Source organism: Pseudozyma hubeiensis (assembly GCF_000403515.1).
Source record: "Pseudozyma hubeiensis SY62 DNA, scaffold: PHS38, whole genome shotgun sequence".
Lineage (NCBI taxonomy): Eukaryota > Fungi > Basidiomycota > Ustilaginomycetes > Ustilaginales > Ustilaginaceae > Pseudozyma > Pseudozyma hubeiensis.
The window spans coordinates 761,159-785,916 of record NW_012133820.1 but is presented as its reverse complement, the minus strand read 5'-3'; the positions used below and the strand labels follow the sequence as shown (position 1 = coordinate 785,916).

At 56.4% G+C, this 24,758-nt stretch overlaps 10 protein-coding genes across 10 annotated transcripts; 6 read left to right on the top strand and 4 right to left on the bottom strand.

Moving 5' to 3' along the window:
• Nucleotides 1-325: 325 nt before the first annotated feature.
• PHSY_004019 (N-methyltransferase) lies at nt 326-1,445 on the top strand (the record flags this gene model as incomplete). Its single annotated transcript, XM_012334636.1, has 2 exons — nt 326-822; nt 1,340-1,445. 2 exons carry the CDS (start codon nt 326-328, stop codon nt 1,443-1,445), a joined length of 603 nt encoding a protein of 200 aa, XP_012190026.1.
• Nucleotides 1,446-1,963: 518 nt separating this feature from the next.
• On the top strand, nt 1,964-3,523 carry PHSY_004018 (GATA type zinc finger protein Asd4; the record flags this gene model as incomplete). Its single annotated transcript, XM_012334635.1, has 1 exon — nt 1,964-3,523. The coding sequence occupies one exon, from the start codon at nt 1,964-1,966 to the stop codon at nt 3,521-3,523; it is 1,560 nt and encodes a 519-aa protein (XP_012190025.1).
• Nucleotides 3,524-3,726: 203 nt separating this feature from the next.
• On the bottom strand, nt 3,727-5,436 carry PHSY_004017 (hypothetical protein; the record flags this gene model as incomplete). Its single annotated transcript, XM_012334634.1, has 1 exon — nt 3,727-5,436. The coding sequence occupies one exon, from the start codon at nt 5,434-5,436 to the stop codon at nt 3,727-3,729; it is 1,710 nt and encodes a 569-aa protein (XP_012190024.1).
• A 474-nt stretch (nt 5,437-5,910) lies between these two features.
• PHSY_004016 (hypothetical protein) lies at nt 5,911-6,846 on the bottom strand (the record flags this gene model as incomplete). The annotated part of the gene is made up of 1 exon (XM_012334633.1): nt 5,911-6,846. The coding sequence occupies one exon, from the start codon at nt 6,844-6,846 to the stop codon at nt 5,911-5,913; it is 936 nt and encodes a 311-aa protein (XP_012190023.1).
• Nucleotides 6,847-7,815: 969 nt separating this feature from the next.
• Nucleotides 7,816-8,580, top strand: PHSY_004015 (potential ADP-ribosylation factor; the record flags this gene model as incomplete). Its single annotated transcript, XM_012334632.1, has 1 exon — nt 7,816-8,580. The coding sequence occupies one exon, from the start codon at nt 7,816-7,818 to the stop codon at nt 8,578-8,580; it is 765 nt and encodes a 254-aa protein (XP_012190022.1).
• Nucleotides 8,581-9,017: 437 nt separating this feature from the next.
• PHSY_004014 (hypothetical protein) lies at nt 9,018-11,183 on the top strand (the record flags this gene model as incomplete). The annotated part of the gene is made up of 1 exon (XM_012334631.1): nt 9,018-11,183. One exon carries the CDS (start codon nt 9,018-9,020, stop codon nt 11,181-11,183), a length of 2,166 nt encoding a protein of 721 aa, XP_012190021.1.
• A 137-nt stretch (nt 11,184-11,320) lies between these two features.
• On the bottom strand, nt 11,321-17,332 carry PHSY_004013 (likely protein kinase; the record flags this gene model as incomplete). The annotated part of the gene is made up of 1 exon (XM_012334630.1): nt 11,321-17,332. One exon carries the CDS (start codon nt 17,330-17,332, stop codon nt 11,321-11,323), a length of 6,012 nt encoding a protein of 2,003 aa, XP_012190020.1.
• Nucleotides 17,333-17,710: 378 nt separating this feature from the next.
• On the top strand, nt 17,711-19,465 carry PHSY_004012 (hypothetical protein; the record flags this gene model as incomplete). Its single annotated transcript, XM_012334629.1, has 1 exon — nt 17,711-19,465. The coding sequence occupies one exon, from the start codon at nt 17,711-17,713 to the stop codon at nt 19,463-19,465; it is 1,755 nt and encodes a 584-aa protein (XP_012190019.1).
• Nucleotides 19,466-20,066: 601 nt separating this feature from the next.
• On the top strand, nt 20,067-20,942 carry PHSY_004011 (hypothetical protein; the record flags this gene model as incomplete). Its single annotated transcript, XM_012334628.1, has 1 exon — nt 20,067-20,942. One exon carries the CDS (start codon nt 20,067-20,069, stop codon nt 20,940-20,942), a length of 876 nt encoding a protein of 291 aa, XP_012190018.1.
• Nucleotides 20,943-21,229: 287 nt separating this feature from the next.
• Nucleotides 21,230-24,700, bottom strand: PHSY_004010 (potential mitochondrial ATPase; the record flags this gene model as incomplete). The annotated part of the gene is made up of 1 exon (XM_012334627.1): nt 21,230-24,700. The coding sequence occupies one exon, from the start codon at nt 24,698-24,700 to the stop codon at nt 21,230-21,232; it is 3,471 nt and encodes a 1,156-aa protein (XP_012190017.1).
• Between the last annotated feature and the right edge of the window lie 58 nt (nt 24,701-24,758).

The following is a 24,758-nucleotide window of genomic DNA, read 5'->3' as shown; positions in this document are numbered from 1 at the left end:
GTTGCCAAATCGCACACTGGCGCGCCACCTAATTATTCTCGATGTCCATCTTCCGAAGTTTCGTTTTTTTTGCGTTTTGCGCGTTGGACTTTTTTTGGCCATAGACATTCACGACAACAGGCTCGACGTAACATTGTGATAAAGTGGCTTCGTTGCGCTGCGCGGACCACCAATTCTGCGTTGCTTGCATCTCGGCTGCTGCAATGTGGAGTGCTGAGCTTCTGTTCTCGTTGCAAGCATCTGACCACCATCTTGAGCTCTGGCACTGACAATCTACACGCAAGCACCCCGTCGAGCCCTCCACCAGGACGACGTGATACCAACAATGGCGTCGACAAGTGGCGCATCGGTCTCTGGCGGAAGCGCTGCTCAGCACATTGACGTTGATGATGTCGAACACGGCGTCGGCTCGGGAATCAGCACGATTGCTACGGAAGTTGTGGACGACGAAATGGCTGGAGACGCTACCTCCGCCGCTCAAGGCACGCAGACACCACTCAGCACCAACACAGAAGAGCCACAGGACGAGTCAGATATGGCCGCATCCTTCTATCAGAGCACCAGCACCGGCAGCCATAAACGTCAGAGCGTCTCCAAGCCGGCGAATTCCCATCCAATCGTGGTTCATGATCAAGACGAGGACGATCTGATGGAGCCAGACTTGCCCGGTCGGGAAGAGAGGGTAGGTGCATTTGCCGGTCAGAATCACGCTGCGGTCTTGCTCGCCACAGCCTTCTTCTCACCTCAACACAGCATGACTGACGAACGTTTCGATGTGCGCACAGCTACTCGACGAGAAGATCAGGGCTCGCTATATTCAAGGTACGTGCGCTACATGACCAGGCTGAGGATCTCGAGAAGGCGAGAGAGCGATCACACTGACATGAAGCCTCTGTTGCACCCATTCTACTGTACTGCTCTCGGGTTTCGGGCGCTGAACGGATCTTGCGTGCTTGTCCCTTGTACGCAGAGATTGGCGACATCTTTTAACGAGCCGCAATTTGGTAGCCGTGCTGGTCCAGGCTGGTCCCAGACAATGCATTCCTTTCCGTTTCTACGCATACACTGATTGTGACACGATTTAAAGGCCGCCGCAGACCCCGTGGCATATGTGAGCGACAAAGGTGAAGCGCAGTATGACCAGTATCGAGTCCTGCGCGGCTTGATGATGCTAAAGAGTTGAAGCACCGTCTTGCGTTTGAACTTGGTTTTGCTGAGGGTTTCTGCAAGACTCAAGTGTTGTTGGCTGCGTTATGCGGTTGGTTGGGGTTGTGGTTCTCCTGCTGAGACAGACCAGGCTGAGTTCCGGGATCCTCCTGCTCGTCGGAAGCCTGCCTAGCGTGATTGTGATGATGCGTGTGATGGTGGTAGTGATGCGGATGATGCGCGTGATGGTGACTGTGATGCGAGTCATGCACCGAGCCAGATTCGTCGGGTCGGATTGACGAGAAGGACGACGCGGTGAGGTTGGGGTTGTGCTGCATCATCTTTGCTCTACGAAGCGCTTTGAGCGTCTCCACGTCCGACTCCTGCACGGACAAGCTTGTTGGTGAGCGACGAATCATGTTTGCCGGGACGGTGATGGTGATGGTGGTAGCGGGACGCGTTGGCGATCAAGTGTTGTTCTTTCATATTGTCACATTTTGTCGCCTTGATTTCAATCGCGCTTTTTCAAGGCTCGCGAGCGACATGTGGAGAAGAGCAACTCGAACTGAGCTTGGGTCTCTTTTTCATCTCGACACATGTCGTGCATCTTCTCATCTTGCAACCACAACGCACACCACCCGAGCGCTCACTTTGTGTTCCATCACTTCCGAGTCTTGATCACCACAGCTCAGCTCGTTGGATGCTCTTGTTTCCTGACATCATTACTTTCCACGGTTCGCGCAAGCCTCTGCCATGTCAGCGTCAATAAGAAACCAACACCTCGTTACTCCTTGACCCACCTCGTCCCACGACGAGCATGTCGGCACCGCAACGGAGGCAGCAGCAGCCTCATCAATACCAGCAGCAGTACTATCAACCTCAACAGCAGCATGCTGCGCAACAGTACGCACACGACCCGACCTATTCCGGCTATCCTGCCACACCCTATCATCCACAGCAGCAACAACAAGTATACCAGCAATCGCAGCCTTACCCATCTGCAGACCCATACGCTTTCACACGCAACGTTCAGCACTCGGCTTTCTCCACCTCTCATCCACAGATCACGCCGTATGAAGGCTCGTGGCCCCATCGACACTATGTATCCCCGAGTGGCACATCAAATCATGACCCAGCCCATGCTGCCTACCCGCAAGCCGGTGGATACCTAACCGCCGCCGACTATGCAGCTTCTGCTGGCGACTTTTCTCCAAATCCAGCCTCGACGTCGGATCGGTACGACGGATACAGCCATGGCCAGAGCGCAGGTCGATCACATCTGAACAATTTTGCGTCCCATGGCGCAAGCCCTAGCCTCGAGTCACAGGTTGCGCATATGAACATCAGCGGACCCACCAACGCATTGCCAAACAAGTCGACAACCTACCAGCACGACTTTTCCAACGCTCAGACTCATTCTGGCATGGAACACTCCTCGATTCATACAGACTCGGCCGCTGGTGCCAGAGAACCTCGATCTGAAATCTCGCTCCGATACCCACCACTACCATCCCTACCCGAGCGATGCGTCACACCACCTTCGTTGCAGTCCAAACGGTCCACATCGCACGATGAAAATCCATCAGAAGATGTCGACCCAGCTGTGCTTACGTACATCACATCCCTTCGCACAACCCTCTCCACCTACGAGAAGCGAGACGACCTTCTACGCCTACGCACAGAAGCAGTAGGCTTCCAACCGAGACAAGCATGGTCCGCATGGCAATCCCAACAAGATGCGTCCACCGCAGACACACACTCCTCCGCCGACGATTCGGTCTCGACGAATCCCGTCCTGGGCGTACGCCTCCTTCAGAGACTGGACAAACTTCAGCGCGAGAATGACGAGCTCGGTCGACTCCTCACCGCCCGCACACGGGACGGATCCGGCAGCGGTAGCGTTGAAGCAGTCGAAACGGAGCAACTCAGATCAGAGATTCGCGATTGTCATCGACTGATCCAAGCCATGGACAAGGCTTTGGTGGATGCAGAGGCGAGAGCGACGGCGTCGGAGAGAGCTTTGCAGGTTGCGTGTATGAACCACTCCACTGCCATGGTACCGGCGCCAAACGGAGAGGCAGCAGTGACAGCGGCAGCAAGCGGCAAGAGCCGAAATTCGGAGGAGAAGAAACCGACCGCCGCTACTACGTCAAAACCCCCCGCTAGGAGAGGTTCCAAACAACCGAACCCCAATGCCGGCGCCTCAGTCAAAAGTAGCGCCTCTCAACAGCAGCAGCAACATCGCACCACGAACAAGCCACACAACGCCTCTTCTCCCGCTACCAAAGCTGGCGGAGGCGCAAAATCGACACGAGGCGACACATCTTCGACCGCTTCGACGGACGCGAAATCCAGCAAATCTGTCAAGAGCAAGTGAAAGCATAGCAGCGATGTACTTGGAAGATTTGAGCTTGGGGAATGCTCAAAGATTGATTCAGGTCTTCTGGGATGTCTGGCGTGCTTGCAAAGTGTGTGCGTTGTGTGCGGGGTTGTGAGAAGGTGAGCTTTCTATTGCAGGTGTGAGGTTTTCCAATCCGAGTGAGAGCTGAGTCAACAGGACGTGGGTGCTGTGCTGCATGATCAAAGATTCGCCCTTCTCCCCTCTTCCCCCTGCTCCTCTCCTCTGCTCCTCCACTCCTCGCTAACCAACTCCCTGACCAACCAACCGTACCTCTGCCTGTTGACGCCCAATAGATCGAACGGATCGTTGCGTATCCTCTCGCCGTTCTGCTCCAACCACAGCTTCTTTCTCCGATACATTCCTACCTGTTTCTCCTCGCGTTCCTTGTCCCACTTGTATTCGAACTTGGCGATCCTCTTGGGGTCGGCAGCAGCGAGTTCGTCGAACAGTTGGGCGGCAAAGTGGAGTTCGCTCGGAGGACCTTCGGCGAGGCTACCGCCGATAAGGTGATATCCTGCGTAAGTAGTTGGGTTGGCGGGATCGGGTGTTGTCCCTGGGGTGGTGGTTTTGCAACGTTGTGTGTAGAGGTATTCGAGTCGATCCTTTTCGAATCGTAGGCGGGAATCGATTGAGGTAGGTACGGTAGTGATCTTGCCACTCCAAACACCTACAATCCATGCACTCAACAAATCGTTGAACGAGAACGGCATGTAGGAAACCACCAACCCTACAAACGCCAACGTCAACCGCGGGCTTTTGCAGAACAACGCGTGGTTGTACAGGAACGGTACCCTCGTAGCTCTCAACGCATCCGGCGTCAAAACCTCCACCTCTTCCCCACCATTCGATCGACTCTCATCCGTCAAAACATGCAACCAAGTATACTTCTGTCCATATCCCGTTCCCAAAATCACATAATCTACTCCGGAAATCACACTGCCATCTACCAATCTAACTTCCACTTTCCCCCCGACCAACTTGTACTCGATGATCATACCAACATCTTTGATCCTCTCATCCGGCAAAGCGGGGCATTTCTCGATAGGTGCACTCTTGCTCGACCTGTACACTGGATGTTGCGGTGAGTTGAAGGGTGCGAGGTGGGCAGCTACTTCGTTGGCGGAGTTGTTGTTTCCGACGACGATGACGCGTTTGTTGACGTAAGGGGTGGAGTCGCGGTAGTGTTTGCAGTGGTGGATGTGGGATGTTTGGGAAGCGAGGTGAGCGAGACCAGGTACGTCCGGGTAATAGGGTGTATCGTACCAACCGGCAGCGACGATGACTCGGTCGAAGGTGAGCGTTTCGATGTACGGGGTAAAGCTGATCGTATCTGCAGCGGTGATGCTTTCTCGGGACCAGTGTTTGAGCGTCACTTGCCACCCACGATCTTGGGGCAACTCTTGCACTTTCAGCACTTCTACCCCTGTCTTGATGTACTTGCGATAGGGTTCCGCAAAGTCCCTAAGATACTCGTGCGTTTCTTCTAGGGTCGGAAACACCTCGTCGTTCTTTGGTTTTTCCATCTTCTTTCCCGAGAACTCGAGAAACTCCGGCAGAACATTCCCCCTCAGGTTCAGATACGCCGGTGAAGGCCAATGCGGTTTGCCCGCATGATCGAACAACGGCGACTGTCGCTGACACTTGTCCGCTCCGATCGAACGTTCCAAAGAATACGTAGAGTCGGACCAGTACCATACCCCTCCAACGTCATCGCGACGTTCCACGAGTAGCGGTGCGAAAAGCGGGTAGGATCCAGACGAATCCGAGCCGACCTCCTCGACGATATTGCGCAGCGTGACGAGACCAGTCGCACCACCACCGATGATCAGCACGCTTTCCGGGGAAGAGGATCGATCGGTTCGTCGTGGGACGAGCTTTGTGCCTGTCATCTTTCCGTGTGGTGTTGTGGCAGCAGCCCTCCAATGCAGACTTTTTCTGGAGAGTCCTTTGAGAGAGGTGATGGTGTGTCGTGTGCGAGCAACGTCGGATGTCCGTCGTTGGTAGTCCAGAGGTTCAAAAGAGGAAAGCGGGAGATTGCCGTCAAGGCGTCGGGAAGAAAGAAAGTCGATTGTGGCCCTCGGTTAAACAGCCAACCCAAAAGCACGTTTCCAGGGTCTCACAGTGATTAAGTCACCGATAGCTATCGCGCACTGTGCTGCGCAAGCACGCAATTTTTCGGATAAGCAAGGTTGGGGGCGGTCCTGTGACGCCCTTCTGTTTCGGCTTCGGCTTTGACGCCGTTCTCTCTCTCAACCAGAAAAGATCACGCATGGTTCAGTCGATCGGGCAACGATCTCGCATCCCACTCCGCTCGACATCAAAGAACAGCCTGCCATGCTATTGCCAAAGAGAGAAAAGCCAACTCACAGCTCTGCCAACAACATGGTGCCCAAACTCTGAACAATCTGATCACCCATCGTCTGCTCGACCGCATCCTCCAAATGTCTCTTGGGATCCTGCTTGCCCACATGTCTCGTCTTCAACTGCTCCTGCGTCAAGGTGCTCTCCTCGACCACCGACTTGTTGTACGCCTCGGACAGCGAAAGCATCCTCTCGATCGCCCTCCTGTTGTTCTCCTTGTGCTCGCCAAAGTCCCGCAACCTCAAGCCTTCGGTCCAGTTCCTCTTGTGCAGGTTGTTGAGCATGCTCTGTTCCAGCTCCGTCTTTCGGTAGCCGATGGCGATCGAGTAGTAGTGACGATTCAAGCCGTGGATGAGCGATTGGATCGAGGGTTTGTTGAGGTGGCCAATGTTGGACGTCGTCTGCCTGGGTTCTTGGCCGAGCATGACGGTGGAAGGGTTGATGAGACGGAAGGCGTCGATGACAACTTTGCCTTTGACGGACTGGATGGGGTCGACGACGACGGCGACGGCGCGCGGGTTGAGCTGCTCGAACGACTGCTGCGTGTTGATGTCGACGTTACTCAACCAACATCCGAAGCCCGGATGCGAGTGGTACCATCCCACCACCATCTCGGGACGACCGGTCTGCTTGAGCATGTCGAGCATCTTGGTCTGGAACACGGGGTCGACGGCTTCGACCGATACGCCCGTTCCGGATTGTGGCATGGCGAAGACGTCGATCACCGAAACGGTGTAGTCGTCGATGAAGGAGCCGAGCATGAGCCCCATCACCTCCATGGGGACACCTGCGCGACCGTGTTTGAGCATCTTGATGAGCGCGAGCGAGGAGATGTAGACCATCTCGGCGTTGTCGTTTTGAGGTGCGTCGCCGGGGGCGGATCCTGCTCCGGGTCCACCGCCCATGCGCGCTTGCTGCATCATCGATTGGAAGTCCATCTTGGCTCAAGGTGCGGATGAGGCCAGTGATATGCTGCGATGCCACGAACTGAGCGAGCTGTAAGCCGATGTGCAGGTCAATGGGAACGGGTGGGGATGCGCTCGAAGGTAGTGCGTGCTTAGGGCGATGCTGCCTGACTGCGAGTCGTGTGGGCCGAGTGTGTCGAGGGTGCGTAGATCAAGAGCCGGCAGTTGGTGCGTAAGTGACTCGGTGAGTATGCGAAAGTGAAGGCTACGGTGTTCGTGCTTGAGATGCGGTGAAGGATAGCGAAGAAGCAACAAGATGTGGACGACGTTTCGGAGTTGTTGCTTTCCCAGCTCAAAGTGGAGTGAGCGTCTCGAATCAAGAATCCAGGCAGCAGAGAGGCACAACTCGCAAAAAGCACAGACGCGTCCACTTTGAGAGCCGTGATCGCAGCTGGCAGCCGTTGCTTATATAATCATTATATGGCTGATTTTTACTCCACACGCGGCTGGCTGTGGGTGTTGCTTGGCTCTGATTCAGGCACGCCGAGGCTCAGTCGGATGCGGCGAGGCGAGGCACAACACCACGCGATGATATCACACTCTCGCAAAACCAGCACAATCAGCATCATCAACGCCAACCTTATTCTCATCCTCGTACCGTACCACGCCATCCATCCTGGACCCCGATCTACTCCAGTTATCGAACACGACCGACACCCTCGCAATCCATCGCTTCGGTGCCATTGCCATCGCCATCCTCACCTAGATTCGCCTCGATCATCATCATTGTTGTCTTCGGCCTCAGCATCACTGTCAGCCAAGATCGCATCTTGCACTTCCGTTGCAACTCATCCTTCAGGTGCTGATCGCAGCGTCTCACTGCAAGGCTAACACCGGCACATACACTGCTGCCCTGCCAACGCACGCACTGCGCCCATATCTGCTCAGCCATATCCACAACCTCGACGAGCTAGCCAAGCAGCTGCGTCCCTATCCCCCACTATGTCATCTGGCATCGGATCGCTCTTCTCCTCGCTCTTCCTCTACCTGCGCTCGCTACTCTTCTCCAAGCATCTCGAAATATGCGTCGTCGGCTTGCAAGCCGCGGGCAAGACGTCGCTCGTCAACCTGCTATCTTCGGGCCAGTTCGCGGACGAGATGGTACCCACCGTCGGCTTCAACATGCGCAAGGTACGGTCAGGTAACACGACCATCAAGGTGTGGGACATCGGTGGACAACCCAGATTCCGCAGCATGTGGGAGAGGTACTGTCGAGGCGTCTCTGCCATCGTCTTTGTCGTCGACTCGTCCGTGCCGCTACCCAGTGCAAAGAACGAATCGACCGGTACTTCGACCAGCAAAACCTCCGCACCTACCTCCACCACTTCGGCACCAGCCGCTGCACCAGCAGCATCCACCGCAGCGTCCAAGAGCGAGGCCACACCCGTTCCTGCACCTGCAATCCCATCGGCAATCACGTCGACGTCAGGGCAAAGCACACAGAGTTCGTCGGCGTGGAGCGTGGCCACAGAAGAGCTGCATGCTTTGATCGAGAGACCCCATCTCTCCGGGGTCCCGCTGCTCATATTGGCGACGAAGAACGACATCAAGGGTGCTGCCAGGGTGGACGATGTGATCAGGGTCATGAAGTTGGACACGATCGCGAATCGGGAGGTTAGCTGCTACAGCATCAGCAGCAAGAATCAGGTCAACATCGATGTCACCTTGAAGTGGCTGGTTGCGAGGAGTCCGGTTGGGCAGCGCTGAAGTGCAGCTCTGATGCGATTTTTAGGATTGCACCAAGTGCCGCATCTTTCTCAACGTCGCGAACCATCTATGACGTCCTGATTCCAGCAGACTTTTGCCTACATTTCATTGTTTCTGCACATCAATACCCATTTGCTTTGTCCATCCCGCGTACAAGCTCTCCGACGCCGGAGAAAAGTGTACGACTCGCTGTGGTGTTCTTTTGTGCCTTAGCATCGACAAGTGACGGCTTGCTTGTTGGTCGTTACTGTGTTGGTGTCGAAGTGAAGCTTGAGAAAGCGCGCTGCTGCTGTAAATGTTTTTCCCCTCCAGCAAGCATGCACGCATGGACCAGCCACGCGTCTGGGACCCTTTGGCAACCAACACTTGCAGATTTCCCCATCACATCTTCCAACCACCAACCCATTACCCTCTTCATTCCTCTCGCTCGCTCCGACATGTCGGTCGACGACGCACGCGCGGAGCAACTCGCCTCCAAAGCCACCTCCGCCGCCTCCCTCACCGCCTCCAACTCGACCTCCATCCAATCCCTCTACTCCGCCTCGCTCCTCCACCGATCCCAACAAGAACAGCATCAGGACGAAACATACCTCTCGCTGGCACCCACCTTCCTCTCGTTGCATCAACAGGCGTCCTCCTCCAAACAGCTTCTCTCCTCGCTCGAGTCGTTCCTCTCCACCTTCCAAACGGATCTTTCCGCTCTCTCGACGCACATTTCTGCATTGCAGAACACATCGCATCAGATCGATTCGAGATTGGATGCGACCAGGGATGTCGAGGTGCAACTGGCACAGTTCCTGTCTGAGATCGCGCTCAGCCCGAGGATAGTCGATCTCTTCTTCGAGAGCGAACCGGAGCAGAGGACCGAGTTGTGGCTGAAAGCGGTGAAACAGCTCGAGAGGGTGTTGGAGGCAACTTCTCCCTCGGCTGCGCTCTCATTTACATCAACGTCGACAGCGGGGGATATTCCGGCAGTGCAGGAAGTAAGGGCGGTGGCGGAAGCCTGCAAGAATGTGGTGGCGTCCAAGCTGCGCACGTTTCTGGTAGCACCACATGCGGCGATCCGAGCATCGGTCACGACAAACCTGCAAGTGCTGCAGACGAGCATCCTGCTCAAACACCACAAGCCATTCTATGGGTTCCTGGCGAGGCAAGCACCGAGAGTGGCGATCGACGTACAGCGGAGCTACATCGTCGCTGCCAGACTGTACTTCGAAACCGCCTTTCGAAGGTACGCCCGTAGCCTGAGCACGATACGCAAACGATGGGTCGAATCATCTTCTGCAACACCGATCATCGATTCCATCCCGACGAAACCGGACTACGCTGCGACAGCCATCACCGCCCTACAATCGGGTATGTCGGCGCTCTCCAAAGCAGCGACTCACTCCACATCAACCCCCCACACCGCACCCTTCCCCACTCGCTCTGGCGTCAACACTCCACCTCCCTCCAAAGACGCCGAAACAGACACCACCAACCCTACCGATCCATGGCTTCACCCACCCACCCGTCTGCAGTACTCCCAACTCTATAGCCACTCTTCCACCGTTCTCGGCTACCTCGCCGACGAGTCCGGGTTCAAGGCGTCTCCAGAAAACCTGTTTAGGAGTTTGTCGTTGGTGTTGATGGATAACGCGTGTTCGGAGTACTGCTTTCTGGTGAGGTTTTTCGAAGGGGCTGGTCAGCAGGAGGACGAGATCCCCGTTGCGAATGAAAAGGTCGGTGACGATACGATGGATGAAAGTATCAGTGTCATCGATACGGAGGCAGGTGGGGAGGAGGGTGTGGAAGCGACCGTGGTTCAGCTCAGTTCGGCGGAACAGCAACGCATGCAGAGTCGTGGTGCTACCGAGGAGATCTTCAAGCAGATCTTTGAGCCTTCCATCTCCACCTGGACGACCTTTTCGAAGTCGTTGCTTTCGGCTGCATCGAGCGGTGGTGCGGGGTTGGCTGCTTCAGCTACGTCTGTCGTATCCGGGAGCGTCGGGAGTGGTGTTGAGGGGGGTGGAAGTGTTAGCGGATACTTTTCGTTGCTCAGTATGATTCGGTTGAACGATTCCGTTCTATCAGCTATGGAAGGTAGAGGTATACGCAGCGGGGTGGTGGAATCTGCATTGATGGGGTTCAAGATCACCTCCTACCCCATCATCAAGAAGTTCCTAGACGATCAAATCTCCTCTCTCTCCCTGCTCCTCTCTTCCCCTTCCTCCTCCTCCTCCTCCACTTCAATGTGGTCAATGATCTCATCCACCCTCACATCCACCACCCCTCCACCTCTCACCCCCCACCTCATCTCCACCATCATCATCCGTTACACCTCCCTCCTCACCAAAACACTCTGGATCCTCACCGACAACCCTGATCAAGCCCTCCTCTCCTCCCTCCACCGTCTTCGTTCCCAACTCGAGAAATCCATCCTCACCTCCTCCTCCAAACCTACCGCAGACTGGTCGCTCAAACACAAACGTGATGCAATCCACCTGCTGATCGACGCCATCGAATCAACTACCACTGCAGCAGGTACAGCCCTGGCGAGCAACGCCAAAGTGCAGAACGAATTCGCCTTCTGGAACGAACGTCTTGCTTCACTTAGATCGTAGAAAATTCCGATTCGATTTGCAATGCTTTGCCATTCCCCCCAACGAATACTTTGTCTAAGCAAGATGTGCATGTGTGAGTGATTAGAGAACGATAAGGTACGACTTGTTGCAAAATGTCCGCCCGAGAGTAGAAGCCGTCATTCGTCCGGAAGAGTGCTCAGGCTAGAATCGTGTCGGAGCATCGCCAGCCTCTGCACCTCCTCCCTGTGGTACTGCAGGTCGGCGACGATGGCCTCGGATCCCGGATGCGAGTGGTTCGGATGTCCTGGAACGTGCAATGGTCGTTTTCCCTCCTCCTTTTCCCCCTCCTCCTCGTCCGTCTCTTTGATTTGCTGATCTTCAGGATCCGCATCGCCCTGCTGCCCCTGCTCCCGTTGCTGCTGCTCCCTCAACTGCTGTTGCTGCCTATACCCCAAGCTGGCCTTCAAGCTCATGCTCGGATTGTACGGCGTCGTAATGCCCGTCCCGCTCGATCCAGATCCAGCACCCGCGTCGCTGCTCCATCTGCTCCTCGCACTGTTCAGCGACGAAACGTTCCTATCCAGGCTCTTGAACAGCCCCGTCTGCTGCCGCGCGCCCGCCTCCAACGATCCCGCCCCACTCGACCCGCTCGACCCGCTATCCATCCCCGGATCATACGCCATCTCCCCCGCCAGCTCCGCCGCAGCCTCCGCCTCGTTCGCCGCATCCAACTCCTCGATCAAACTGCGCATCCATTCATCCTCCTTCAACTGGATCGCCGTCGGCCTCTGTCGCGGATTGATCGTCAAACACTGTCGGATAAACTCGATGCCCGTCGGCGACAGCTGACTCGGATCCGGCAGCGCCGGGTGTTGCTCCGCCATGCCGATGTGGAACATGATCGCCCACTCGTTGTCAAAGTTGCTCCATGGTCGTTTACCCGTAGCAAACTCCAACACGACACAACCCAACGACCAGATATCCGCCGCAGCCTGAGGAACGTCAGCCGTACCTTTGATCACTTCGGGCGACATGTACATCGGCGTACCCTGCAAACTCGCCATCGCCCCCGCCGGTCCGCCCTGCTTACCCCCCTCGTTACCCTGCGCCAGCATGCCGATGTTGCCCAACCCACCCGTCTTGCGAGACCGCTGGATCGTACGACTGTTCTTGGCTAGAATCTTTGCAGCACCGAAATCGACATACTTGAGCACACCCATGTGATCCAGCAGAATGTTGTCCGGCTTGATATCGCGATGGATGATGCCCTGCGAATGCAGATAGATCAGACCTTCCAGCATCTGCAATGTGTACACCTGGATCACCGTCTCGTCTTCGATCCTGCCATGCTCGAGCAGCGCCGCCAGCGATCCTCCCTGACAATACTCCTCGAAGATGTAGACGCGGTCGCGATGCACCTCGATGCCGTAGTACTCGACGATGTTGGGGTGGCTGAGCATCGACATGACCTCCATCTCGTCCTTGATCTGTTGATACAGGCTCGGCGTGGACGAAATGTCTTGGAACCGGATCTCTTTGACAGCCATCAGTCCACCGCTGTCCAGGTTGACCGCCAGGTACACGGTACCAAACGTTCCTCCGCCGATGAACTGGCCCTGCTGCCATCGGATCGTGATCTTGGACGCCGATTGAGCCAGGAACTGCAGGTTGCGGTCCTCGAGTCGCGTGTCGTCGAGTACGCGTCCGATGAGACGCTGCTCGAGATCGAGTTCGTGCCTCGCAGCGTCCCATTCGAGAACCTTGGAAATCCAGCGTTCCTCGGTGGCCTGCATGGCTGTATCGAGCTTGTTGAACAGGTTCTGAGCCCCAATTCCTGGTCCGACCAATGTCGACTTTGTCTTTTCCAACAGCGGAGTCGAATCGCCGTTGCCCTGCACTCGCAGTTGCTGAAAGTCTTCCATGAGACTCTGCACCGCGTTCGCTCCCACCGCGCTGATTCGATTGCGATCGGCCTTCTCGCCTTCGAGCCGCTCCTGATCCTCCTGCGCCTTTGCGACACTACTCCTGGCACCCAGAATGTCAAAGTGCGAGATCAATAGCGCCATGCACGACGCTACTTTGGACCGAAGCAGCGCAAAATCTTGCTCGTTGAGCCTGAAGATGTTCTCCATGGACGTGATGTGGTTCGCATTGCCAAGCGCCGTAACAGCCCACTTGAACGTCTTGCGCTCGCTCGGAACGCAATCGTCACAGATGAAAGCGATCCAGTCGATGGCGAGACGGCCCAGCGCCAGCGTCATTTGACCTCTCAGACGTGCTGACTCAATGAAGGGTAAAGCACGGCGTCCGTGTTCAGCCGCCATCGAATAGCAGTTCTGGATGAGCTCGTCGCAGTTACCGCCAAGCGCTGCCACCGGCATTTCCGTGGTCGTCGAGCGTGGCGCGCCGGTTCTTGCACGCGCGCGAACACCTAGGCCACGAAGCCGGCGACGGATCTCGGGGACCTTGCGGATGATGGTATCGGAAAGCATGTAGACGCCCTTGTTGATTTCCTCGAGACCAGACTGGACGCGGCTCATGTGCGCCATTTGGTCGTTGAGGGTCTCGAGCGGGAAGCTAGCCTGTCCATCTTCGCTGTCGACGTCTTCGCCGTTGGCGCTATTTGCGAAGATGCTCTGGAAGTGCTGCTTGGCCAACTCCAGACGTCCTTTGGGGCCATCAGCAATGAGACGTACGCGTCGATCTGCAAGCGTGATGTCGACACGTGGCATAATGTGGTGCATCACCTTGCCCGTCCACATGAAAGGATCACGCGGACTCAGGAGAAGGATGTAGCGCGGACGGTCGTCGGCGTCTTCATCACCGCTGCCTGGTGCACTGCCGTTCGCAACATTGGCGTTCGAGCCCGGCTGCTTTTCGATTTGTTCTCGCAGGGCGTTGGCGTTGCCAACCCCAGCTGTGCCAGTTGCATCGTCGCCTTCGTCTCCGTCCGCATTGAGCGCCTGTGCAGTAGCCTCTTGAACCAGCGCCGAGTCCTCCTCGCCTGGACGGACGCGATGCAAACATTTGCAGACCAGTTCCTGGATCTGATCCGGCCTGTCTTGCAAGCTAGGCTCAGCGACGAGGTAAATTCCGTCCTCTTCGAGAGTCTCGGTGTAAACGAGGAAGTAGTCGTGGTCGATCAGCGTCTGCATGAAGGAGCTGAGCGTCATGCCACCAGTGTTGGTGACATCGCTGTATTCGGCAACCGAGCGATCGTCGGCTTCAAGATAGTCGGACGAGGGTCGAAGGTTGCCGAGGTCGAACTCGGCTGCGTTGTCGAGCCGATTTCGAATGTCTCTTGCGAATCCGAGAAGCTTACGAGAGCGAATGCGTACATTGTCGAACACGCTGTGAATCCACTTTGCACGGTCCTCGAGCGTGATCAAGTTCTTCTCGTGGGCGCCAGGCGCGGGATCCGATTTGGCGAGGCCGACCGGACCGGCGGCCGAATTTGGCAGCCGTCGTCCGTGCTGATCCTGCTGCGTCATGGTGGCTGTCAATTCTCGGTTGAAGTAGCGGGCGATACGATCAAAGAGCTTGTTGACGAAACGGGTGATGTTGGTGGCTACGATGATGTCTCCGCCTTCGATCGACTCGACGGCCGTACTGAGGAAGCGCCACTCTGGTTCCAAAATTTCGGTCTCTTTGAAGTAGACACTCGCTTTGAGCTTGAGGCGCAGCAGCTTGAAGAAGAACTTGAGCGCACTTCTCAGCACGTCGTCGTACCCTTCGGCGATGCATGGGGACAGGTTCCAGCCACGTTCGGGGTCGGCGATGATAGTGCTGGTGTAGTGAAGCTTGACTCTGCACGCCATGGCAAGTGCGGTTCGCAAATCGTCTGTCAAGGAATCGACGATGAGCACGCTAGGCTCGGCGAGTTTGCCAGCATAGTCGAGTCGAAAACGGAGCGCGCCCTGCATCAGGCGTGTCGGGAAGCTGATGAGCGTGACGAGCTCTGGCTCGAATGGAGGCAGCGCCATGCGCTCGAATTCCTTATGATACTTGAGGATGGTCTCTTTGGACTTTGTGATGAGCTGGTATAGGCTGGCAAGCGTGCGCTTCTCAAAGGTCGACTGAAGTGAACCTTCCTTTTGGATCCTCTCGACGAAGGTGCTGTCGTCATCGGCAGTAGTCTGACTGGAGCGTTGCTGCGCGCCCTTTTCACGCGCGTTGCCATAGGCGCGGGCGCCGCGTGGCGCAATCTCGAGGGACTCGGAGCCTGTCCACTTGCGTAGGATGGTGATCTGAAGGCGCAGCGAGGTGGTGGTGTTGTACCAGCTGTAGATTGCGGCGAGCTTGGCTTGGACCTCGGCATCGCCCCATTCAGGAACGATCTGGATTGCGCGCTTGGTGGAGGGGAACTGCTCTTCTGCGCGGTCGATCTTTTCCAGGAGCTCTCCGATCTCTGCGAGAACCTTGTTCTTTTCGGCAAGCACTGCCGCCTCTGCGTCCGATCCGGCCTTCTCGGGCTCGAAACCGCTGGAGGCTTCCTGTGTGAGCGGATCAGTCTCACTGCTTGTTTTCTGCGCGGCCTGGGAGGGTGTGGTGGCGGTCGAGGCAGAGGAGGCCTGAAGGCTTCTGCTATCGGCGAGCGCGATCTGTTGAGAGCGACAGTCTCGAACCTCCCGGACGAGGTCCTTGAGCATCTTTCCGAAACCTTGCTTGAGGCGTTTCTCCTCTTCCTCAGTGGCAACACGGTGGGTGCCGCGACCACGAAGCGTTGCTTTGATATCGAGCCAGCGCTGATAGCTGAGCTCTTGACGTGAAAGATCGGGCGTGTCGACCGAGTTGATACGCTTCGTCTCGGACTTGAGGACTTCCGAATTGAGGACGGAGCCGAGCATGCTTTGCCACTCCATGCGATGCTGAGGATTAAGAATGGGTGTTTCGTCTTCGCCGAGATCGGCAGGAGTGTGAAGATCGAGCGGAAAGCTAGGACCCGGAGTGGCAGTCACGCCTGCGACGGCATCGATCGAAGAGGCCACGGGATCGTGCGATGGGCCCAGAGAACGATCTGCATTGGCTTTGGCTGCGAGCAGGGAGTGCGATTCGCCGTCCCAATCGTCGCTGTCGTCGCTTGCGCTTGCGCTGGACCAGTTGAATGCGCTGCCTTTGGATGGAGGTATGGACGCTTTTGCTTTTCCCTTGTCGTAGGAGTTGCCGTTTCGTGAGAAGTAGTCGCCCTCGTCTGTTGCGCCGACGGCTTCTGCATTCCGCAATCTGCGCGCTGCGACGGCCTCGTCTGCGCTGCTTGCATTGAGCTCTTCGCCATCGGAGCCTTCAACATCGTTGTCATCGAAGTCAGGAAGGAGTGCAGCATCCCGTCGACGTTGACGCTCGGCTCTGCGTTTCTCGACGTTGACCTGGCGCGCGACGAGGCTGGTGGTGGGGTCGTCGTAGTACGTGGAGTCGGTGGAGAGATCACGGTCTTCGGGTAGTGGCTGAGATAGGCTGGTCGTGCGTGCTCGAGTCGTCGTGACGTGACGGAGCGAGGAGCTGGAACGTGGTGCTCGACGAGGTTGTGTGCGTGTGCCTACACCGGCTGCTGGAATGCGTTGCTGCGTGGAGCCATCTTGGGTTGTTGTTGTTGTTGTCGTCATTGCAGCATCTGGAGGCGCTTGCTCCTCGTCTCTGCTGTCATCTGGATCCTGAAACGAGACGCTAGGACCTCGTTTCTTGCGAGGAGAGGGCGTGTCGGTCTGCGAATGCTCAGCGGCCGCTACCGAGGGTTGGTGATCTGATGCCTGCTGCTGCTCTTGTCCTTCGTCTTGATCCTCCTCTCGGATAGGATCTTCTGCCAAGGAGCTTGGGCCAGCATCGCTCGTTTGATAGGAGTCTGACATGGTCGACCAAGGTTCGCGATGGCGTGGGATGGTCGACGTCTTGAGCCAGAGGTGGAGGGCCGATCGACAAGGTTGCGGAAAGTAGCGAGCCAAGTCTCTGGCCAAAGACACGCTCGGATCCACGCCAGTCACACCGTCCCTTGTTTCCAAAAGCCAATTAACACCGATGCAAGAGTGCATACTCGACTCGCGATTCATTTCTCCAGTGTTGAGATCATCGCGGCCAAAGCGCTGTGCAGTTGAAATCAATTTCATGTCGTCGCTCGCCCCCTTTTCCAAACAAATCCAATGCCGCACGCCCGCACTCTCACGCCTGCTCAATCGCCGCTCGTCCTTCACCATCCCTAACCAACACCAGGCGCGCTACTCGTGGCGTATCAAGACTGTCACTTCAGGCTGCGTCGCATCGCAGCTGCTTCGGAGGGCACGCAGCCAGATCGGACGTGCCGAGGCACATCGACTCAGCGGCAGGCTGGCACACTTCGCCGTCATCACAACTATATCGGCTTCGTCCGACTCGAATCGCCTTGGTTGGTTCTGCGATTAGGCCTCTCGCCGTCTTTTCATATCTGCCGCAGCGGGAGAAAGCTAGAAGGCTAGGGCTGAGAATGCGATGCACCTGCTCATCATCAACAAGCTTGCTGTTTTGCTCGGAGCAATCTTGACGGCATTCCTATCACATCACCTGACAGCCATTCAAGCTGGTCAGCCCCTGCAACAATGGCGGCAGCGACACTTCCACTCTCGCGCAGCGTGCGGGTCCCGCTCGCCAACCGCCAGAATACAAACGAATTTGACGACTGGGGTCCGTCTTCCATACCTCCAACAGTGCAGTCCAACGTCCCTTGGGACGAGCAGGTCGTGCCTGCCTTGCGCAAGAAGCTCCAGGCCGAGTCGAACAACCTCAGCAAACGCATCAGTCGTATCCAGGACAGCGACGAGGGTTGGGCACGCTCGCGTCAATCCATCGACCACCGCGATCCCCGCGCCGCTGCTTCAGACCGCAGAATATCACGTGAAGTGGTCCACCATCATCGCGAGTCCTCGATAGACCAGTTCCACAACCGCTTTGCCTCGATGAGAGCACCATCACGACAGCAGTCTGGAGATGTGGTGTCGTCCAGCTTCCCTTTTCAAATTGCTGACTCGCAAGACAGCAAAACAGAAAGGGGTTCTGCTTTGTCTCACGATGCTACGGCAAGAGCGAGGGAAAAGGCGAGACAGATCGCTGCTTCGCGCTCAAATGCAACTCAAAGGCTCAATGGTGGATCGAGCGCTACCAACGCGTCTTCCACCGACACTGATGGTGGAGTGACGAAGGAAGGGATGGATAGCACCGTCGATGCTATTCCCGAGGGAAAGGTTGCAGGAGACGCGGTTCAGAGTTCTTCGGCATCTGAAAGGAAAAGACTGCGAACGCAGTCGACTCCCATGCGGCCAAGTTTGGACGCGATTGATCCGGCCTATTCGGCCACCTCCCGACGCAGTCCGAATCAGCCGTCGCACGACTCACAGCAATACCATCCGTCGAGGGACATCACCGCGAAGCCAGGCAACAGTCACCAGAGAAGCAACTCCTTGTCGCGTCGCAAAGCAGCCATGGATCCCAAACTCATGGAAGAGTTTGGACCTCTCGGAGCCACGCCCTCCCCAACAGCCAAGCTGCTACGTGCGCATGAAGAGTTTCACCCAGCGTCACCTGCAACCCCCTCCTCCAGCCTCCGGTCTCGCAATGTCCAACCAGACGCTTTTCGCTCACTCTCCAAGATAGATCAAGTACGCTATCGCGAAGTATCAGCGCCGCCGGCTTTCGGCCAGGACGGTGACTCGACAATGAGCGAGTTTGGCGCCTCTCCCGGCAGCAAAAGCGTCAATAGCTGGGAGGACCAGATCATTCCGACTGTTGCGAGAAAGTTGCAGCAGGAACAGTTCCTGAGGGCAGGCATGGAGGGTCAGCTCGGCCGCTACGAGGGTTTGATTGACACGTGGGACAAGAACGGGCTGCCACTCAGTAGGAGTGATGTCATCGCGATGCAAAAGGCGAACAAGCAAAATGGACTGCCACAAGAGCAGCAAGCCGGTAATGATCTAGGCGATGAACAAATGTTGATACCTGGTCCAGCGCTGCAGCACAAGAACAGCAATCTCAGTCCTGCCCAAGCGGGCTTCAGCGAGAGATCTCGTTCAAGGGCTAGCAGTCGACGCAGCCAGCAATCTGGACGCTCACAACAGCAGTCGATCCAAGCGTCGCAAGCGCAGCCCGAGCCGCAGGCTCAGAAAGATCACCTGCAGCAGAATCACGCACAGCGCTCCCAACAAGAGTTCGTACCGATGCAGACCTTCGAGTCCCACGCTCCGAGCACTACGGCGCAACCCAGCCAAGCCTCAGCGCCAGCACCACTTGCACAAGGTAAGCAGGGTGCCAGGGACGACGATAAAGTTGACAAGGGTGGCTGCTGCTGCATTGTCATGTAGCTTCATGCTGGCGTCGACCCTACGATTGTTTATATTGGCATTTCTCAAGCCGCATCGGCATCTCGTACATCTTTCGTCGCATCGGAGCGCACACCATTCATTGTCATTACCCTTTGATCAGATCACGACCATTCCTATTTCTTCGCAAAGCATTTGTTCTTGTTTCCTGCATCAGTCGTTCAATGCAAATATACATCTTCACGCTCTTGACATGCGTACTTACGCCCGAGTCCGAAGTCGAGCTCGTCTGGCTGATCATGGCGTGACTTGCATCAGGATGCGACGCAAGCATGAGCATGGAGTAGCCTTCTTTTCGTCAAATGTGTGTCAGATCACAGGCCTAACAAAACGGAAAATAGCAATTGTGCACGTCCCAATTCTGTGCACTTGGTTTTGGAGTCTTCTGTCTTCACAGAGGAGCAGGCGCGCGTGCAGCACAATCATCACCACCATCTTGCGACAGCATATCGGCAACTATTCTGAGAACTCACACGAAGGGGCTCTTGCTTTGTCTGCGGATCGCTGCATCGCCTTTTCATAGGAATCTTCTTGCAGCTTGGCATCAAACCCGTCCCTCAATTCCGAATCGGATTTGGACAAGATGAAGACCGCATTCGTCTCCTCGCTCCTGGCTGCGGCGTCTTTCGCCACCCTCCCTGCAGCGGCAGCGACGCTCGACGGCGGTCCGTCCTACTCGGTCCTTCACCGAATTACAACGCTCGACGCATCTTCGTCGTCCTCTCCCATTACATCGTGGACGCAACGTGGGTTTCTCGAAGTATCGTCCTTCAACACGTCCTTCACGAATCTACTCTCCGCATCCGAAACCAAGTCCCTTCACGACCAGGCATGGGAAGGAAAAGCTAGCGAGCTGCTATATCAACTAGCACTTGTCCCATCCGGCGCCGAAATAAGCGAAGATGCCGGTCTCTACACATCGGTGCGTTTATGCCACTTGCAGCAGGGTCATCGGGATCTACCGTCCATCGACGATGAACTGCTCATCACCCTCCGATCCGATTCCATCGTCTCGCTCGGCTATCGCATCAAGGACATCTCTCTCGATCACACCAACTGTCCGCTCCCTTCCGACCGTAAGATGTCTCTGGTGAGGGAAGAACGTCGAAAACAACGTCAACGACAACTCTCCCGTCGAAGGAACTCTCGTTCCCCCACCACCACCCCACCACAACAACCGCCCGTGGAAGAACTCAAGTTCAACACAGCTGTCAAGTCGATCCAACCGCAAAAGGCAGCAAAATTGACACTGAGAACCGCACAACCCACCAACGAAGACGGAAGCGTCAAAGTTGCTCCACCGGAGAAGAGCTTTGTGCAGAAGTACTGGATGTACGCGATTCCCGTGGTGATCCTGTTGATCATGCCGGATGGTGGAGATGACAGGGAGGGAGGTGCAGAGGGTCATGCGAGCAGCGAGCATAGGGGAACCGGTCAGGGTGCTAAGAGGTTGAACTGACGAAGATGGTGTGCGTGATTAGGATGATTTGGGAATGCAAATGTTTCCGAACGGGACTCATCAGTTTGTGAGGGGGGGATGACGGTGGAAGCTGTGATTTGTGAGTGTCCCGAGGTGTGGTACGAGTGATGATTGACGACCCGGTTAGGATGTCAGACAGCCTCTCATCGTTTGCAGCGCTGCGATCGAGAGCTTTCAAACACACGACAAACATCAACCCTGATCTTGCACACGCACACCACTGATCTCTCTCAAAAGACTGCTTTCGATGGACTTGCCATTGCCGCTCACACCCTTCTACCATCGGCTCTCCTCCCTCTCCCCTCACCCCCCTGTCCCACGAAAAACGTCCCCGCCTTGTACACCATGTACAGCATCACCACCACCTGCCCAAACCTGACCAACGGATTCGCCACATCCGACTGATACTCCCTCTCCTGCATCGTGCTCGCCGCGCTGCCCGTCTGCCTCGCCCTGTTCCTCGCCTCCCTCGCCCTCTGCTGTGCAGCCAGAGTCTCGAACGCATCGCCCCCACCACCGGTCATGCTGTCGTTGAACACGCTCGAATGCGTCTGTCTACCGAAGCTTGCGCTTTCCTGCGCCTTTCTACGTCGTTGGTAGTCCCATGCGTAGGTGGCTCGGGCGCGACGGTTGATGTTGTCCTCCGAGTTGTAGTAGTACCCTCCGCCTCCGCCGACGTTATCCCCATAACCAGAGTAATTGGAGGAAGAAGAGGAGGAAGAAGCAGAGGAGGATTGTCGATCGTACGCCTTTCGGTCTTTTGGGTGCGAGAGCGTGGCGTACGCTTCCGAGACCTGTTGGAACCGTTTCTTGGCGTCTTCGGATGGGTTGACGTCAGGGTGCAGCTCTTTGGAGAGCTTGTAGAACTGCGATTTGATCTGCGCTTGCGTTGCTGATCGAGGTACTTGCAGGGTTGAGTAGAAATCGATCGTGCGAGCAGAGAGGTGGGAGGAGGTGGAGAAGGATCTCTTGCTTCCGCTTCCAGTGTTGCTCGGACTGGGATGAGTTGGGGAGCTGGTGGGACGACGCGTCGATCGTGCAGGATGCGAACCTTCAGCAGGCTCATCTTGAGCAAAGATCGCAGAACCTTTACCCCACGCACCAGCCTTCTTACCCCAATCCTCCCTGACACCCCAGATGTGCGCCTCGGACAGCACCGGTGGTCCCTGATCTCGATTCCGCTTCTTCCCGATCGGTCCTGGCGAGAAGTCCGGTGCCTCGTACTTCTTTCCTCCCTGAGATTGTTCCTGCTTCTGCTGCTGCTGCAACTTCCTCGCGGTCCACTCCTCCATCTCCTGCTCCAACTTTGTCTGTGCATCCCTTCTGCCTGGGAAGGACGCTGTCTCGTACGACGCTTCTTCCGCGAAATCTCCACTCGGATCGACAAATCGCGGCGAATCCGCAGAGACGGAAACGCTAGCCGCAGCACTCGCAGCACGGTCCATGTGTCTCTGCGCTTCGTTCAACTCGTTCGCCACGATCGCTTTCCCCACCGCCTCTTCTTTCGTGGATGTGCCTGCCCAAGAATCCATCTCGTTGCTCAAGAAAGGCCTCCAACCTTTCCGCTTCATCCAGTCCGGATGACTCATCTCAAAGAGGCGGGAAACGGCTCTTTGGTACGAGAACCTTTCGTCCTCGCCACTGAAGATCGCCAGATGTTTGAAACCGATTTTGTCGTCCTTCTTCGACTCGACGGTAGATCGGGTCGAAGGTTTGTCGGAAGAGTAAGCCGATATGTTGGGTCTGAACCCCTCTTCTGTATCCTGCATGGCTTCCGACAGGGTTTCAGCCATGATGAGCGATTCCGTCATGAATTCGTCCCGGTTGAAATCCACGCGTTGGTTCGCCTTTCTTCGAGCGATCTCGTCTTCCTCCGGATAACCCTGACCCGGCGGAGGAGTCAAGAACGGGCTGCGACCACCCTTCGTCGACATGTCGACCACGTCTTCCATAGCATCACCCTTGTACTGGAGTTCGGGGCGGACGTCGCCGGGACCAGCAGCAGGACCTCTAGCTGCGTGTTGTGCAGCGCCCTCGGCATCGGGGAAGAAGAGATCGTCGGGCGCAGCGTCGGCGAGAACGACGAGGCGGCACCCGGCTTCGTAGACGGCGTCGAGGAGGGTGATCATCCGACGGGCCTGGTTCTTCTGCATGAGGGTGAGCTGGGGCACGCCCTCGAGGATGAACGTATGATAGGTGGAGGCGAGGGTGAGGTAGTCCGCGGGACCGAGCGGGGAGTCGCATAGTTCGGAGAAGGTGAATCGGCAGACGGAGGGTGAGGTAGAGGTGGAGGGGATGGACCGGGGTACGTGCAGCTTGCGTCCGTACACGTTGAGCGTGGTAGGACTGGAGGCTCGACCGGCGATGACCTCGGAGACCAGGCGATCGTATTTTTCCGCTTCACTGCGGAGGAAGTACGACGTTTGAGGTGCAGTTGAGACCTCGCCCGCGGGTTCACTGCCCGAATCTTGTGTGTTCTCTACGCTGTCTTCGGCTTCCTCATTCCTAGCGAGCCATTCTTGGCGGTAGAAAGGCTGTCTCCTGAAATCCCTGCTCTTTCTCATCTCGTGATTCGGACATCTCTCCTGCAGGATCTCCAAGAATTGCGTCAACTGTCCCCTCTGAACGTTGCTCGCATACAAATCCTTCGGGATCCTATTGCTCGTCCCCACAACCACGCCTCCCAACCTCCAATACGCCTCCAACGTCCTCCTCAGCAGCCCTGCACTCGCCACATCCACCAACTGAATCTCATCAAACAACAGGATGTGTCCGTGATTCAGGAAAAGATGTGCTGCGGCGTGCAGCGGCAGTGTTGTCTTGACGACGTCTCCATCGGGTCCTGGGATGTACTGAAGTTTCTCGTTGGGGTCATCTGCGAGGGAGTCGGGACGGAAGAACGGCATGCCACGAAGAGCTCTCCTCCACGAGGAAGATCTGTTCTCTCTGGTCCACACGGCACCTGTACCGATCTCTGGTGTTGCTGTGGATCGTGGTGTTCCCTGACGCACCGCTAGACGTCTCCGTTCGGCTTCCTGCCAGATGATCTTGTACAGATCGAGCAAGAGATGATGGTAATGCCGCCTGAACTTGTACTTTGTCGGCAGAGAGTCGTAGAAGATATCCATGACCATGCTTTTTCCCGTCCCTGGTGTGCCTGTGATCAACAATCCCTTGGGCGTTCCCAGTTCCGCCAAACCTTCGCTCTCGCTCAACCATCGTACGAGCTCTCCGATGTTCTCACCTTTGCGAGAGCTCGGTTCTTCTTGAAACTCTTTGGCTCCAGGACGCAGTCGAGCATCGATCGCCGAGGCCAGAGCGGAAGAAGACGAGGATTGCGAGTCGTCGTGGAGGATGCCGAGGAGATGGGCGGGGGGAACGTAGTCGCGTAGAGTTCGGTTGATACGACGCAGTTCGATGAGGGCTCGGAGTTGTTCTTCGTCCTCTTCGAGTTCGCCGCGGGCTACTTTGGCGCGGTAGATGAGGAGGGGGTCGGTGACTTGTAGCGCGTTGGGTTCGGAGTGGGTGGGTGATGCGCCGGTGAAGGAAGCCAGCCCGCGAGATGCACGCTCGATCCGGTGTGTGGAAGCATTTAGCGAAGATCGACGAGGGTAACGTAATGATACAGTTTGTGATGCTGACAGTGTCGTGTAGCCATACGAGCACGATGGAAGTGCAGCAGCAGTCGTCCGTGGTGCACTGGGGGTGCGGAACGCCCGCGTCGCAGAGACCAGCATGATCTCTGCTTTGGTTCGACCTTATCTTCAAGGACGCATGGATGTCTTGTTTGTCCTT